Source organism: Astatotilapia calliptera, chromosome 11 (genome assembly GCF_964374335.1).
Source record: "Astatotilapia calliptera chromosome 11, fAstCal68.1, whole genome shotgun sequence".
NCBI classification, from domain to species: Eukaryota; Metazoa; Chordata; class Actinopteri; order Cichliformes; family Cichlidae; genus Astatotilapia; species Astatotilapia calliptera.
Window position 1 is genome coordinate 36,152,766 of NC_137432.1, and position 15,806 is coordinate 36,168,571.

Consider the following 15,806-nt stretch of genomic DNA (forward strand, 5'->3'; position numbering starts at 1 on the left):
TCAATGCTTAAAGCAAACAGAGTCACAATTATCAGTCAACAAACCTATCAAATCCAAACATGCAGGTGTATTAAAGCTGTGGGTGTGCTCTAAGGCAGTGAGATAATGCTTGTGTCCTTTGCCTGCCATTATTTATTTAGTAACTGTAAAATATGCAACAGAGGACAAAGTAAAGCTTGTTGTGTTTCTGTCTTTTCTGTCTTATTCTTTAATAATACATATTTTTATTAAATACTTCTGCTTTTTTAATCTTCCATTCACCTGTGATATGTATATATTATTAAGTGCTGTATGATGCAATGGTGGCTTCAAGTGGGACTTGGGGAAAAGGTCAAAATGTGACATTTCTTCTGTTGCAGCTAATAAAAAAGATAACTTGAATGTTGTCATGGTTACTTGGATTATGTATATGTTCCTTAGCTGTTAGTTTCCTTTTGTGATTCCTGTCTCCCTGGTTGTGTCCTTGTGTTTGTCTGGTTTCTCTGTGTTCCCTCTCTTGTGTTGTTATTATATCTGTAGCCCTGCATCCTGTGTTTCTCCCTTTCCTGGTCCCACATTCTCCTCTCTGTGTTTCATCTTTTTGTTTTTCCAGTCTTTCTGTTTTTCTTCACTCCCAGTGTCAAGCTTATGTGTCTGAGTCTCAGTGTGGATGTGTTACTTTCCTATTGTGTATATATTGTCTGTTTCTGCCACTGCTCTTTGTTACATGGTCGTCAATTTTTCCCTCATCCTGGCTGGCCTGTTCATTTAGAAGTTTCCTGTTTAGTTCCTTTTTATTTCTAAGTGTCAGCTTAGTGGTAGTGACAGACAAATGAAGCTTTCTGAAGCATCGGAACTTGTATCCATAAAGGGTTCATTACTCAAAGTCTTTCAACATAATCTTCTTTGGTAGCATCTGGTGGCCAAAAATATGAAGCAGGTTGAATCTACAACTTAAAAGGAATTGTTTCCTCATGGTTGCCCACACAAGAGAGCAGAGTTGACAGCTTCTGTTTAATAAAATGTAGCAGTTCTACCTGAAATCATTCTAATCATTCTAACATTGTGGAGTTTTGTACATGTTTCTTTTTAACAGTTCCAGTAGACTGAGTAGTAGTACAGGCTTTTTGATCTAAATCCATCACAGGACAGCAAACTAACCTGTTCATCATGCAGTAACCTGCAGAGCATTTTTAAGCAGCCTATAAATGACACAGGTAGTCTGCCTCAGTTTGATTTGTAGCACCTTTCACAATCTGAAGAAATATAATGTCACATGTAGCCTACAGACCCAAAAAACAATAACAATCCCCCCCCCCCCCCCCCCCCCACACACACACACACACACACACTAAAAAGAAAGAAAGAAAGAAAGAAAGAAAGAAAGAAACACTCAAGTAAACTTCAGATGCCTGAAAATTCTACTTAAGTACAGTGACAAAGTATGTGTACTTCGTTACTTCCCACCTCTGCAATCACCACAAAACACGCAGCGCAAATCCCGTCAGTGATTCATTTTCTTGTAAACTTTTGGAGGATTGGCGCAGTTACGATTTTCTGTCACGTTCACCTGTGTCTTAAATTTTTAGCAATAACGCTGTTTCAAGCTTAATAACAATAGTAGTTATTTAATACTTAAATGCCATCCAAAATTAATTATAATTATGTTGTAATAACACACTTCTTGGAGGTTTGCTGTGCTTCCACTAAAATCCTACGAACAGTCATTAATGTGCATTTCTACAACAATTTGCTGTTTCACTTAATGCCTAAATAAATAGATAAAAATCGGCGCTTTGATTATTATAATCTGTTTCCTTATCCTTAGGTTAATGTAGTGACACGTCTGATTTCATATGTGTGTCCACCAGAGAGCACCGTAATTCTTTTCAATAGTCCCAAATTTGATGAAGCCTCATCAAAACGTTTATTTGCTAGATTATTGTCAGAAATTATCATCATTTTAGCTAAACTTTTTAGAAAAATTGAAAAAAAAACAACACAATGTCAAAGTAATATAAAAAAGTTTTGCAGATGTTTATATAAATATTTATAATATATAGTTATAACCGGAGTTCATTTAAAATATTGCTAAATTAGTCCACCAACGTTTTCCACTGTGTTGTTCCTTTTTGCTAGTGAGGGTAATTCTTCTATATTGGATTATTTTCAATTATCAGTGTGTTTAACTGGACGTTGAGCAAAGGGTTAATTTGTTTATATCTTCCTTGTGGGCGGAAGAACAACGGGCAAAATTTCGCATCCAACAACAGCTGCGCAACAAACATACAACCAGATATTAATTTGATCTTGCTTGCTTTTCTTCTGCTCTGACAAGTAAATCGGTTTTTGTTTTATTTTGTATTGTAATTTAGGTCAATGTGACGTAATCATTGGTAAACAGGGGCTGGAGATCAAAGCGGGCCTGTAGGACTAACTTGGAAAGCTGCAATGCCCTTCGTGGTGCCAGTCACGGGTGGAGCTGTATTACTGTAATAGTTGAATTACGTCATACTGCGCCATATTATAGTGTCCAGAAAAAAGGCTGACCAAAAGCATAGCTCGATTTTCCGGAACAGTTGACGCAGTTTCGCTCCCTGCCGCTGGTAGCAGGGCAGTCACTTTCAAACATTTACAGGAGTAAAGTCGAGCTTCTTCCGCTTTACAGCAGATTAACGTCGAGTTTTCTCTCTGGTAGGTAACAGCACTTTCCTTATATGAGGATAAAAAAAACAAAAAACAAAGGCCAGACGATTTCAAAAATATCAACAAAGCTAATGAAAAGAGAATTAAGTTCAGAATTTTTCATGCAGCTTTACGCTGTTACTTAATTTCACAGGAAGATGGAATTACAGTACAATCTGTCTGATATTTGTTTCATGATTTCTCAGTCTCGGTTTCAGAAATACTCTCCAATGCCACTTTATCGAGTGCATGCTGCTAATAGGAGCCTTTGCCTTCAGAGCTGGTTTAATTCTGCTTGGCACAGATATGCTTGCGATTCTCAGCCTGTTGCTTCTACTCATTCAGACGTTCTATTCAGACTGCCTTGTCCCAGAGAAATGTCACCCTGATTTTAATTAGTTATGATGTGCATGTTTGCAAATCCTTCTGCAACTCAGCACGTCAGCCTCAATAATTCGATTCAATTATAGCACTGAATTGATGCTTTTGACCTTTATTATACAGAGTGCCAACTCTTAATGAGCACAACTGGAATGTGTATAAAAAAACACATAAAAACAACTTATTTAATCATTTTATTCCTAACACCTTTGTTAAAGCTCAAAGCAGTCTGGCCATTCTTCTCTGACCTCTATAATAAACAAGGTATTTTTCTCTCATAGACCTCACTGAATTTGTCATTATGGACATTTTTCTGTAAACCTTAGAAATCATTGTCTAAGTAGATCATCAGTTTCTGTAATATTCAGACCAGCCCATCTCTTACCGAAGACCACTTAAATCACCTTCCTTCACTTTAACCTCAGCAGGTCATCTTTCCAATATCTGCATGTTTAAATACTTTAAAGTGCTTTCATTAGATATTTCACTAACAAGCAGTTTAATGGTTAATAAAGTGACTGTGAGTGTTTTTCTTTAGTACTGTTATTCAGTTAATCATCATCTTTATCTAATATTTAAATGTATAGCACATGGACAGCAAATGTAAACATAACTGCATCACTTTATGTAGTAATTTATTTATATACAAGTTATTTTATTTAATTATAATTAACAGCCATTCAGTATAAGTTACCGTTAATGGAGCTCACCTTCATTATAAGGTGATTTTATAAGAATTAATATAAGACAATAGTGTGACAGGGTGTGGTTGGTAGCTCAGCTGCAGAGGAGGAGTGAAGCAGTGGGTTCAGGGTGTGGTGTCAGGGAAGGCTGGTGTTTACAGTCGACGAGCATCATCTAATCATGCCTTCCCTATTTCAGTAGTGGCCGGGCTGGAGAGGAGAAGAGCTGCTGGAGCAGAGCACTGGTGCAGATCTGGAGCCAAAGAAGTGTGCGCTGGAAAGTGCAAAAAGTGATATTGTAGCAAATAAACAAAGGCAAAACGCACGTTTCTGCATCATGTCGGTGTTTTGGGTTACAGTGGTGCTGAAACCTAAGCTCCCCAGATGACCCCCAAGCAATTCTGGAGGTGTTCCAGGCAACCACGGTCGCATACTAGTGGAAGCCCAGGTGGCGGCGCTGAGCCTTCTCACAACAGTGTACGTGTCCTTTCTGACGTTAGGAGAGCCATCGTGGACTGATTGGGGCCCTCCCCTGAGGACCATCAGCGCCCCTTCCAGATGGGATGGGAGGACTGGCCCTTGGCGTTCAGGAGGCTGCATGGCGCTGCAGCACTGTTTTGAGAGTGTTTTGCAGTTATGTTCTGCCATACAAATCTCATGAAGCATCACTTTGAAACGCAGGCTGGTGTGATGGTGTGTTCGCACCACTACATGTTACCTGAGCACAAAAGACAAATTGTGCAAAACGAACTGGCAGAAATGTTAAAGCTGGGAATAGTAGAAGAGTCGCACAGTGCTTGGTGTAGCCCCATAGTTAGGTCTATGTGGTTCTGTGTGAAGTATTGCAAGATGAACGAAGTGCCACCGTTTGATGCCTACCCAATGACCCAGGTCGACGAGCTCCTGTGTACATCATTGACTGCCCCATTGTGTACATCAGCTGAAAATTGTCGGAGCATGAGGCCAGGTACGGTACATTAGAAAAGGAGTGCCTGGCCATCTGGTGAGCGGTCAACTCCCTATTTCTGTAGCGGCAGGGCCGGAGATGAAGAGAGCTGCTGGAGCAGAGCACCGGTGCAGCTCCGGAGCTGGAGCAAAATTCGCTGGAACGTGCAAAAAGTGCTATTGTACAAAGAAAAAAACGACAAAGCACAAGCTTCTGCGTTGTGTCAAATCCTTTGGGTTACAAATCGGTATTGAGGGAATTAGATTTTTTATTTTGTTATTTGCACAAGTTAAATAAATGTTTTGTCTTAACACTTCAATGAGTTCAGCCATTTCTCCACAGCTGGGGCCTTAATGTGATTCAGACTATGTTCATTTTTTTCTACTCTTCTCTCTTTCAGTCTCCAGGATCTCAATTCAGGATGTCTGTCACTGTGTCCAAGGCTGATGGAGTCACTATACTCACCTTGACCTCTGACCCTAATAGCCCTTGGCCTCCTCTGTGCCAGATCCTCAAGAACCTTTGCAGCAGTCCAGTGTGCTGCAAAGTGTCTCAGCACCTGAGGCGCCTCAAAAGACCTTCTGAGATAGTGCTGGGGGTGAGCTACAACCTTTAAAGCTTCAGATAAGCCTCCAGATGTTCTATTAACTCATTCACTGCCAGCCATTGGCAGTGAATGGGTTAAACCCATTGACTCATGCACTGCAATTGACGGCTGTAGACGTCAATGGCAGTGAATGAGTTAAAAATGCAAATGAACTGCTAACTTAGTCTGATACACGTTTAGTTAATATTCTTTTAATGAGCTTCTTCTTTGCACCCACCACATACTTCTTTAAAGGCTTACAGACAAACTCACTCATCCACTTGTACATTTAAACATTCAGGAGATAAAACACTGTCAGAACTTTTGTTGCCTCCTATTAATGTCAGAAAGCCTTCCAAGAAGACAGAGTAAAGGTAAATTTTATGTGTCAGGGATGCCACTGGCTTTGTATCAGTGTCATGTTTCCTTACCCCACGTGAGTCTAACTCTCTCACTGACAAATTTATTGGACTTAAAAGTGAGACGCTTTTATCCACTGTGGTTTAAAAGAGGGCAGCACGATGGTTAGCGATGTTGCCTCCTCCTGACTTCACTTCCACCATCAGGCTGGGGTCTTTCCGTGTCGAGTCTGTCCAGGGTGTACTCTGCCTCTCGTCCTAAGACAGTTGGGATAGGCTCCAGCCCCCCCGCAACCTTGTAAAAGGATAAGCAGAAGAGAATGGATAGATGGTTTAAGAGTTTTCTCATCACACTACAGAAAAAGCCTGAGAGAAAGTGCTCCAGTATACAGCATATCCTATGACTGGTGTTGAACACCACATGATCACATGTTGTTCATTCTGTGCTTCTTCTTTCTCAGACTCTGCAGATTATGATTGGGCTTCTCAATGTTGTCCTCGGATCAATCCTTATAAGCCAACACGATGGATCATGGACCATGAGTTATACCGGCTATCCTTGTTGGATGGGAGGGTTGGTAAGCAAGCTAAGCAGCTTTTTCCTCATGTTTCTGAACTAAGATTGGATCCACATAAGTAAATACTACTCAAAGGAGCTGCTGGAGAAACATTTTGCAGCGTATTAGGTTAACTGGTAACAGGGCAGAAATATCTTCTCTGGGCCAAAGCTAATTTAAAAAGCAAAGTGTATAACTGTTCTGTGGTCAGACGAATCAAAATGTGGAAATAATATCCAAAAACATTTAATTTCTTCGAAGGAAGTACAGGAGAAATATCTGTTTTTTGAAAAGATTTCATTTGCTTTGGCAGCGCTGGACCTCTGTGAAAGCAGCCATGTGACTCGACAAATAACATGACCCTGAATTGGGCAATACAGTTTTATATCCCAACAATAACACATTACTATTATGACTTTCTTCTTCTGGAACTGACGTGGCAGTCCTGTTGTCACCCTTTGAATCTCCTTCCCCCGCTCACGTCTGTTCACATCCCTCATTATCTGCTCCTTTCCTGGAATGACACAGACAAAAAAAAACCCTCCCTGCCTTGCTTTGATATTATCCTGATACCGATTTATTATCTAAGTTTGGGACATTCTGTTCGGACTCACTTGGCCCAGAAAATATCATCCTGACTGTTATTTGATGTGATGAAAGACCCTCTGCGCTTTATGCCAATTCTCAATATTTCAGTCCAGACATGGCACTGACAGAGGCTCCCGACCCTCAAAAACACAGAGCGCCAACAAGTTTATGAGTACATGTGATATGTATATAAAAATATCAAAAAACAGATTTTGTCTGTGAAGAATTTAGCGAAGTCTTTGCAGGCCATGGTCGAATGAAGTTCAGCTGAAGTGAAGGCCAGTTGGTTTCAGAGATTTCAGCTCGCCGTGCCCTGCTTGTGATACGTCCTCCCCCTTCCAGGAGACATGATTTATGTCATGTTTATGTCAGAGTTTTATTTCTTGGTCACATTATCTGTGCTCCTTAGCTGTGTGCTAGCTTGCTCATCGCCATTGTTTTGAATCAATGGCGAGGTTGTTTCATTTCTACACAGTGCATTTACCTCCACGTTTACTTCTAAGCGATGAATTTTTGTCTCCAGTACTGCAATCTTCTGCAGGAGGCTGTGGTAGTCATCTGTGGAGAAGGGAGGCATCTTGTTGCCAGTTAGCCTAGCGGTTAGCACCTTTCACTTCACTGGATAACCGGTGTTCCCAGGTGTGCTGTCAGATCTAGGCAAACTCAAAAAGTCAGGCAGAAGCTCCAGGTGTTGTAGTTTGTACCCCAGTTCTTTGTGATGACGTTTGTAATTTTTGGGCTTCAACTTGTAATTTGTGGTCTGGATCTTGGATTCTTACTTGTCTTTCTTTTCCTCTTAGCATCCAATAGCACATTAGTGATGGGATTTCTGGCTCTTTTTAGCGAACCGACTCTTTTGGCTCGGCTCACTAAAAAGAGCCGGCTCTTTCGGTCGCACGACTCAAAGATCGGCTTAAAATGGGCCAAAAATCGCACAGTGTGAGCCCGGCATAAGAGCCGTTTCATTCACGATTGACACACCACTTTAGCACATATCTAAGGTTGTCATCACGTGCTCTCGCTTCTTGTCCATTTCCTTCCTCCTGATTTTCTCCCTTTTTTCGTCCATTCTGCTTGCTCATATTCTTCATTAGCTTGCTTCTCTATTTGGAATATGGTTGCACTCCTGGCTGTTGCCCCCACCCAAGACAAGATGCTATATCTAGGAATAAGGACTCGCTTACTTGCACTAATTATTATTTATTTCCTTTACTTTGCTGATATGTTTTTTCTCTGTTATTCTTTGAAATTTCTTCATCAATTGCTAAGAATTAGACCTCTATTTGAAAATGATGACAATGCAATGTTTTTCTCTTTTCACAAAACTGCAAACTTCAACTGTAAAGAAAGTAATACTGAAATAAAACTGCAAATGTAATTATTCTAATTTAACGCAAGGAAAATCAAAGCAGTGCAACCCAGCTGGTAAAAAAATTCAAAAACAAACACACTGTACTAAACTAATAAAAGATGAAATCAACAATGTCAAAATGTAAGAATTAACTAAAAAAGAATCTGTATCAATACTTGATTAGAAATGAATCAAACAAAAATAAAAGTCAATTTAGCAATCGACTTAAGAGTAATTATCTTCAGAATCAAAACAAACAAAAATGAAAATTAATTTAGAAATTGACTCACGCAATTAACTGTATATATGAATCCAAGAAAATCATATCTGACAAAAATCCATTATAGGATCAAATGCAAAAACACTTGTCATCAACTGATGACAGAAATTAATCCCAAGATCAAATCCAAGGATCAGAAACAAACAGCAGTTACTCTAAGAGTGTTAACTGATAACTCAATTAAATGATGAAGATACAAAGTCCAGATGCAAAAACAAATAGCAGTTAACTCTACAGCAGTTTACTGATAACAACTAATGACAGATCATTTGTTTCACACTGTAAACTGTAAAGCTGCTACGTTGGTCATTTTGAACCGCTTCAAAGTCAGTTCAAAATTTCAATTGTAAATTTTTAGACTGTTATTAACCATTTTTGCCTCAAAGTGTATATTTTACTCCTCTTACCTCAGTCTCAAATTGTACATATATTTATTCTTCTCATTCTTACTCTTCCTATATTTATTGTTGTTCTTTTGCACTGTATAGAACTGGAGCCTCTTCGTCTCATCTCTCTATATACTGAACTGTATATAGCAGAGGTGACAATAAAGTTTACTTTGAGTGGAATTGAAAGGTCAAACTGCAAAAACAAATACCAGTTAATGCTAAGTGATTGCCAAACAAAAATAAATGTCAATTTAATATTTATCGTCAGAAACATCTAATTGTTTATCAAACAAAACAAAGTCAATTTCGACTTTGTTCCTCATTATCTGCTCCTTTCCTGGAATGACAGAGATCATGACCACTACTCATGCTAGTTCCTTCATCTGGGTAGGAATCTTCTCCAGGACCCAGGTCAGGTTCTTTTCAAATATTTATCTATTGGTATTACATGCTGCATCGTCTCACTGCATGACTATTATGTAATATCTCCTTCGTCTTCTTCTGTTTTACTGGCAGTTGGCAACCCATTTAATTAGAGCAGGTAGTTGTACTGTCTTCTAGTGGAAGAGAATGTAATTGTTCTGCCCGTTACTCATGCCAGTTGCTTAGAGTACGAATTAGGTGGAACCAGATTATCTTCCACGGCACACCTGACCATTTCTCACAGCACACCTGTGTGCCACAGCACAGTGGTTGAGAAACCGGGGTTCAGAGTATGTAGAGTATCAGACTTGGTGCTTAAGACAAATCAGGAGGATCTTATGAAATCAAATGTGTTTTATTACTGGAAATCTTAATCCCTTACTTCTATGGTTTTATTGATATATTGCAGTTTCTTGTTGTCACCTTAGACACATGATGTGTCTCCTCATTCAGTTGGAGGAATGTAACTTTATTGTCTTTGTTTTTTTGTCTTGTGTAGTTCATCATGTTTGGAATTGTCAGCATTTTGTCTGACAAGTATCCAAGTCCATGTCTGGTGAGTAGTTCAGATGTACCTTAGAAGGACAACTTGAATTTCGTGTGTCTTCTTTTTCCTGTTTAAGTTGAAGATATGAAAGTAGAAGTATACTATTCTATTTCAATATACAAGTTTACACCAGGTCTCATGTATGCACATCTATGTATATGTATTTATGTAGGATGGAGCTGCAGAGCTTTAATACCAACCATTGCAAGCTTTCCGGCACTGACTGACTGTAAAACTTTTAACCGACCAGCCTTCTAATGTCTAAAATTTTATTTTACACTAACTGACCCATCTTGTATTTCAGGTTATCATCAATGTGATTCTGAATCTGACTGGCGTTGCTTTTGCCATTGCAGCTATTGTGCTGTATAGCATCAGTGTATCTAATCTATATTGGCCGGAAATGTGTTATGAATGCTACGGCGGCAAAACAGTAATTATGGTAAGTGTAGTTAAGGTTAGTTCAGGTTCAAATACCTAAGTGACAAGTGGAAAATATACGGTTTTAATTGTTTTGTAGATATAATCACAGGTTTCTGCTTCTGAAATCTGTGGATTTGCAGCTGGTAATCAGATAGGTTTTTGACTGTAGGAGGATGTTGCGATCACAGTCACGTCTGTACAGAAGTCTCCGCCCACTCTCCGGTCAAAGGGTCTGAGCCTCTGATCCTTTTATTACTGCAATAAAATTGAGCACTGTTGTTTGTATCCCAACAGATGCTCTACAGAAGCATCATTGCTGTGCTAATTGTGCTGTCAGTCCTGGAGCTCTGCGTCACCATCAGCTCAGTCGTCTTGGGGATCAAGAGTCTGAAGAGCAAAGAAAAGGGACAAACCAAGGTAACAGACTAGCGTCGCAGAAAATGTTGGCTGTAAATGTGGAGGGTTTTTTTGTTTTTGTTTTGAGTTCTTGTGTGGAAGTTTGTGAATATTTGGTGACTTGCTCAAAAGCCAAAAAGATTTAGTGTCATTTTACTTCACCAATCTTTTCTTTTTTAGAGCACTGATGACCCAGAGCTCTACAAACCACTTCTCGAGGAAGTTACCACTAAGCCTACAGTCTGAATGTAATTGTGCTGTGAGGAATTGTAAGCATGTGCCTTCATAGCTTTGACTCTGTACTACGACTATATTGGTCCATGTTACATAAAAATAACGGAATCTGTTGCACGTTTCATCAGCATTTGACTACAGACGTGAGGGCTGTAGGTCTTTAGTCATTGAAGCTGAGGCACTGAGGCAACACTGTCTATATACTTTTGGCAGTGATGTTATTATTTTAGTTGTGACCATCATGGATGCAATGTGTTTTAGTGGCGAAAGCAATCACTTCTAACATTATAACTATGCTTAAAAAAGTGATCACATTTTTAAGCATAGTTATATTTAGAATAAACTTATTTAAAATTTTATAATGATATCTAATTTGAAGCCATCTCTAAGCTTATGAGATCATGCATATACTGTATATAGATCCATGATGTCAAGAGATGGGTTATGAAGCCTTTTTGTGAAGCTGTGGGCTGAGTGTTTTCGTCATCGTAGTGTTTTGAAATGACTCGAGAGTTTTCAAATTTCGTCTCCTTTATTAGTGCTAGTACGACTGGACTGAGGACGATCTGCAGGGCAGTTTGGACAGATACTAGAACCTTTTTGAATGGTTTTGACAACTTCCCATGCTGTGGATTTTTGGATGACATGTATATCTATACCCCAAGTGGAGGAGTTTAAGTATCTCAGGGTCTTGTTCACAAGTAACGGGAGAAGGGAGCAGGAGATCGACAGACGGATTGGTGAAGCGGCCGCAGTACTGGTCTGTTGTGGTGAAGAGAGAGCTGAGTGTAAAAGGAAAGCTCTAAATTTACCGTTCGACCTATATCCTTACCCTCACCTATGGTCAAGAGCTGTGGGTAGTGACCGAAAGAACGAGATCGCGGATACAAGCAGCAGAAATGGGCTTCCTCCGTAGGGTGGCTGGCCTCTCCCTTAGAGATAAGGTGAGACGTTCAGCCATCCGGGAGGGGCTGCCTTCCGGATGAGGGGTCCCGGGCATGTCCCACCGAGAGGAGGCTCCAGGGCAGACCCAGGACACACTGGAGAGATTATATCTCTCTGCTGGCCTGGGTGTTCCCCCGGACAAGCTAGAGGAGGTGGCTGGAAAGAGGGAGGTCTGGCTTCTCTGCATGGGCTGCTGCCCCCGCGACTCAGCCCCGGATAAGCGGAAGAAGATGGATGGATGGATGGATGGATGGATGGATGGATGGATGGATACCTATATACCTGCACTGAACGTCACCAGACGTTTTGCTCCAATGGATTACAACCAAAACATGTCTCTTAAAAAAACAGAAAGTGTGCAGCAAAAATAGTGAACAGATCACAATAAAATCACCTTAAGGATCATAACAGTACTATATAATCATATATACACACACTTTACCTACACTGAAGTGTTTATATATATATATTAGAATTAGCATTTTAAGCATTTAACCTATATATATGTATATATATATATATAAAAATTGTATGTAACCAATATATTTAGGCCAAGTATTATCCACATCATAAATTTATGCATACTGCTTGTTTTGTGATTTAATAATCAGGATTAATGTCTGACATTTGACATGTTGTGGCCTATTGTGACAAAGCACAACAATGGTTTCTTTTTTTAAATTTATTGATTAGCATTCAAATGTATTCATTAAACGTGATCCATCTGAAGATGGCTCCTGGCCACACCCCTGACCTGCACCTGATCCTGCATCTGCTGTTTTTGGCTGGAGGACGAGTGGAAAGTTACCCAGTAGCAGGAGTGATTCCTGACCCCTATAAAAGATGGGTCAGCGGTCCACCAGGCTCTTTTCTGTCTCTCTTGGTGAGACTCTGCAGTCTGTGCTTATGGCTCTACACCCCAGGGTTTGCTTTGCTTCTTTCTATCTGTTGTTTTTCTATTCTGTCTTAATGTACTATCTTGCTGTTCACATGAGTCTGCTTATTAAATTGTGTTTCAAGAATGCCTGCTACTTCTTTCCAGAGGATTTTGTTTTTTTGAGTAATTTGATTTTCATTGGATTTAAAAAGTTGGATCTCCAAACCATTGGCTAGATAAGGTTATCATGTTGGCTTTAAAACCTGCGACCCAACACCTGTCCTGGAAAATCCAAAGAATTTCACTGGAGAAGATACTCTCAACAGTTATCATACAAGGATACATGAAAATGATTTGATATACCTTTATTAGTCCCACAAGGGGAAATTTCATAAGGCTGCCGACCTATTGCACACAATGGCGGCGCCATCTTACCCTCCGACCATACATACATTACACAAAAACATCACATGGGGAAGACAGGTCAGAGAGGTATAACAATGGAAAATGCACCACATGAGGAAAGATAAGGAGAAAAAATAACTCCCCCCAGACTGAGCTCCAACAGGGAGATCAATTTGAGACTGGAAAAAACACCTCTGCACATGAAAAACTCTTAATACACCAAAGAAACACATGACAAGCAACAGTGGTGGGTAAAGGGTGCAGCATCGGAAGGGAATAAGCGTCGAAGGCGTTTGGAAATGGAGGGGGGATGAGTGTGTGCATATCAGTGTATGTGTGTGCGTGTCCAGAGTTCAGCTGAGACAGTGTCGTTCGCCCTGCTAGGCTAAGTAAACAGTCTTCCAGCCAACCCAGGTGGCCTTGCATGGAATGGGAAGGAACAGACTAAACACAGACCGCCGCTGGCGCCAAAGGGGCTATCCACATGAAGTGATAATGTGGAAGTTGATACATTTTATTAGCCCATAGAACATGAAAGCAGTAAAGTCAGAGACACTGCACTCTCATTAGGAAAGCCTGGTTGTTAGCCAAGTATTACTCCTTGGATCATCCTACTTAACAACTTTTATAATAACCATAATTTACAAAATTAACTCTTTTTTTTCTCAATACAGTTTACATGAGCACACACACATCAAGGACAAACCAGGAGCGGATCTAGAGAAATATTCTTGGGGTGGCATGAAAATCAAATGGAAGAAAATCAAAGCTTTTTCTTTTTTCCAAACACATGCAGGTGGTTACTGCATTTGAATCCTTTTAAACATTTCAGTTACATAAAACAAGCACATTTGGATTTTTTGTACTGTATAGCCTATAAAATAAATAAATATGTAGCTCAATAAATACAAAATCCAGAAAATAACATGAATGGTTCATTTACAAACACAAGTCTAACGTAAGTTTCACACTGTTTTTCTGTTAGAAAAAAAATCAAATTGTTGCTTAAAGTTAAAAGTAAACGTCAGAAATCTGCCCTGTCGTGAATACAAATTTAAACCCATGTTTTCATGATTTTTTGGGTTAACCCTCTAAAGTCCAAAGTATAATTGGCTATTTTGGACTTATTCTTTTCAGCTCAACTTCACGTGTCTGAATTTGGTTGTTTTTTCATTGACATATTAACACAACTGATCTGAAATTACACAAAACACAAAATCCTAGTGGTAGTTTTTTGTTTTGGGTTTTTTTGGGGGTTTTTTTTACAAAAAAACTTCATAACATGAAATGAAAATATAAACTGTAAATTTTGAAAACGTGTGCACAAATTCTGTAAACATATACAAATATATATTTAAAAATGCAGGCATTACATTGGAGGGTTTTTTTTTTTCATTTTGTGCAACCATTTAAAAACACTACTATAACTAAAATGAAAGAACAATCAGGTGTCACAATAAGATGCCCCACAAATTATTTGTGCCATTAAAAAACATATTTGTCCGCTACAAGACAATCCATTTCCAAAAACCTGTTGAAATCTCAAATGCCATAGCTGGGCTGGCCATCGGGCATACCAGGCATTTGCCCGGTGGGGATGACTTATTTATTTTTTTGTAACGCATGAACAATGAAAGGTGGTGGATTGACCAGATGCTGGCCGATGTGTAAAAATAACTCAGTTGTTTGGTGGTGGCTGTGGCAGAGCTTCCACAGAGGCCAGCAGGTGGTGGTCTGAGTGTCAGGTGAACTGAACTTCAGGTAAGAAGTTATGACCTGCAGTCTATCTGGGTCAGATATAAACCAAGTTTAGGTGGAGTTTATTTTCGTTGTGCTAACTTTTTATAATCAGTTACAATAACTCGTACTGCGTACTATCTAGCATGATGGAGTTTCTATACAGCTGGGTGGGTGCTATGATGTTACTGATAGTGAACTTTATTTTATTCATAAGGTTAGTTAGTAGAGTTGCCAACGACTCCTTAAAAAATGGAATGGTTACTTTTACGTGTTTCGTATTGAGCTGAGAAGGGACGCAGTTTGTCCCGGACTTCAGCTAGAATGGAAAAAGGCACAAAGCTGGAGTTATTCTGTGTCTTTGCTGCACAGCTGCATCTTCTTCTGTTATTCTCTGCCCCCCTCCTGTCCTACTTCAATCATGAAACTGATCAATGATCAGCTGATCGGCTTTTCTCTCGTTTGTTTATCGCCCACTTTGCGCCAGAAAGAGGAAACCGGCGGATGTCGTGCTAAACAACAGCAGCATGTTTAAGCTTGATCAGCTGTTGTTATAATTTATTTAATATTAATTTCTAGCAGCTGATGTTTGCTGGAGCCTGTCAGTTTGGATATGTGGTGAGAGGGAAACATGTCCCCGTCCGGCCCTGTGAAATGCCCATGGTTGATTGAAATGTGCTCTGGCACAATCATAGGCATTACCACTGAAAACAAGAAAAAAAAGCGCTAAGGGCTGAACCAGTGCTGGACTGGGACAAAAAAAAATCGGCCCGGCATTTTGGCTGGAGACCGGCCCACCAGGTCTTATAGGAACGGCCATAAAGCCTTTGACAACAGGCATCTCCAAAAACGTTAGAGCACTTTTGCAAATATGTGATGGCTTGATAAATCGAGCAGGTATTTGAAGTTTACACAGCACCATTATCGCATGAAAATATCTTTAAATTTTATTTTGTGACCCAGAAAGAGTAATATTCCAAACTCTGCCACTCTGTGTTCCTCCGCCACTGCCTCCTTTGAGTTTTGGACGAAATG

At 39.7% G+C, this 15,806-nt stretch overlaps 1 protein-coding gene and 1 long non-coding RNA gene across 7 annotated transcripts; one reads left to right on the top strand and one right to left on the bottom strand.

The window, feature by feature from the left end:
- The first annotated feature begins 2,227 nt into the window (after positions 1-2,227).
- LOC113032027 (membrane-spanning 4-domains subfamily A member 8-like) lies at positions 2,228-12,774 on the top strand. Of its 6 annotated transcripts, XM_080308522.1 has the most exons (9): positions 2,231-2,673; positions 3,928-4,205; positions 5,075-5,272; positions 6,081-6,197; positions 9,707-9,763; positions 10,059-10,196; positions 10,472-10,594; positions 10,754-10,842; positions 11,347-12,774. In XM_080308522.1, exons 2-8 carry the CDS (start codon positions 4,113-4,115, stop codon positions 10,817-10,819), a joined length of 792 nt encoding a protein of 263 aa, XP_080164648.1. In that variant the 5' UTR covers positions 2,231-2,673; positions 3,928-4,112; the 3' UTR covers positions 10,820-10,842; positions 11,347-12,774. The 6 variants fall into 6 exon arrangements, with proteins under 6 accessions (XP_080164650.1, XP_080164648.1, XP_080164647.1 ...); XM_080308521.1 differs by having other exon boundaries at positions 2,233-2,673; positions 10,754-12,774; XM_080308523.1 differs by having other exon boundaries at positions 2,236-2,673; positions 3,928-4,921; positions 10,754-12,774.
- On the bottom strand, positions 5,453-8,635 carry LOC145431973 (uncharacterized). Its single transcript, XR_013912308.1, has 2 exons — positions 7,249-8,635; positions 5,453-5,914 (listed from the first exon to the last, which is right to left on the bottom strand). It is a non-coding gene; the product is annotated as an uncharacterized LOC145431973 (long non-coding RNA).
- Positions 12,775-15,806: the final 3,032 nt, after the last annotated feature.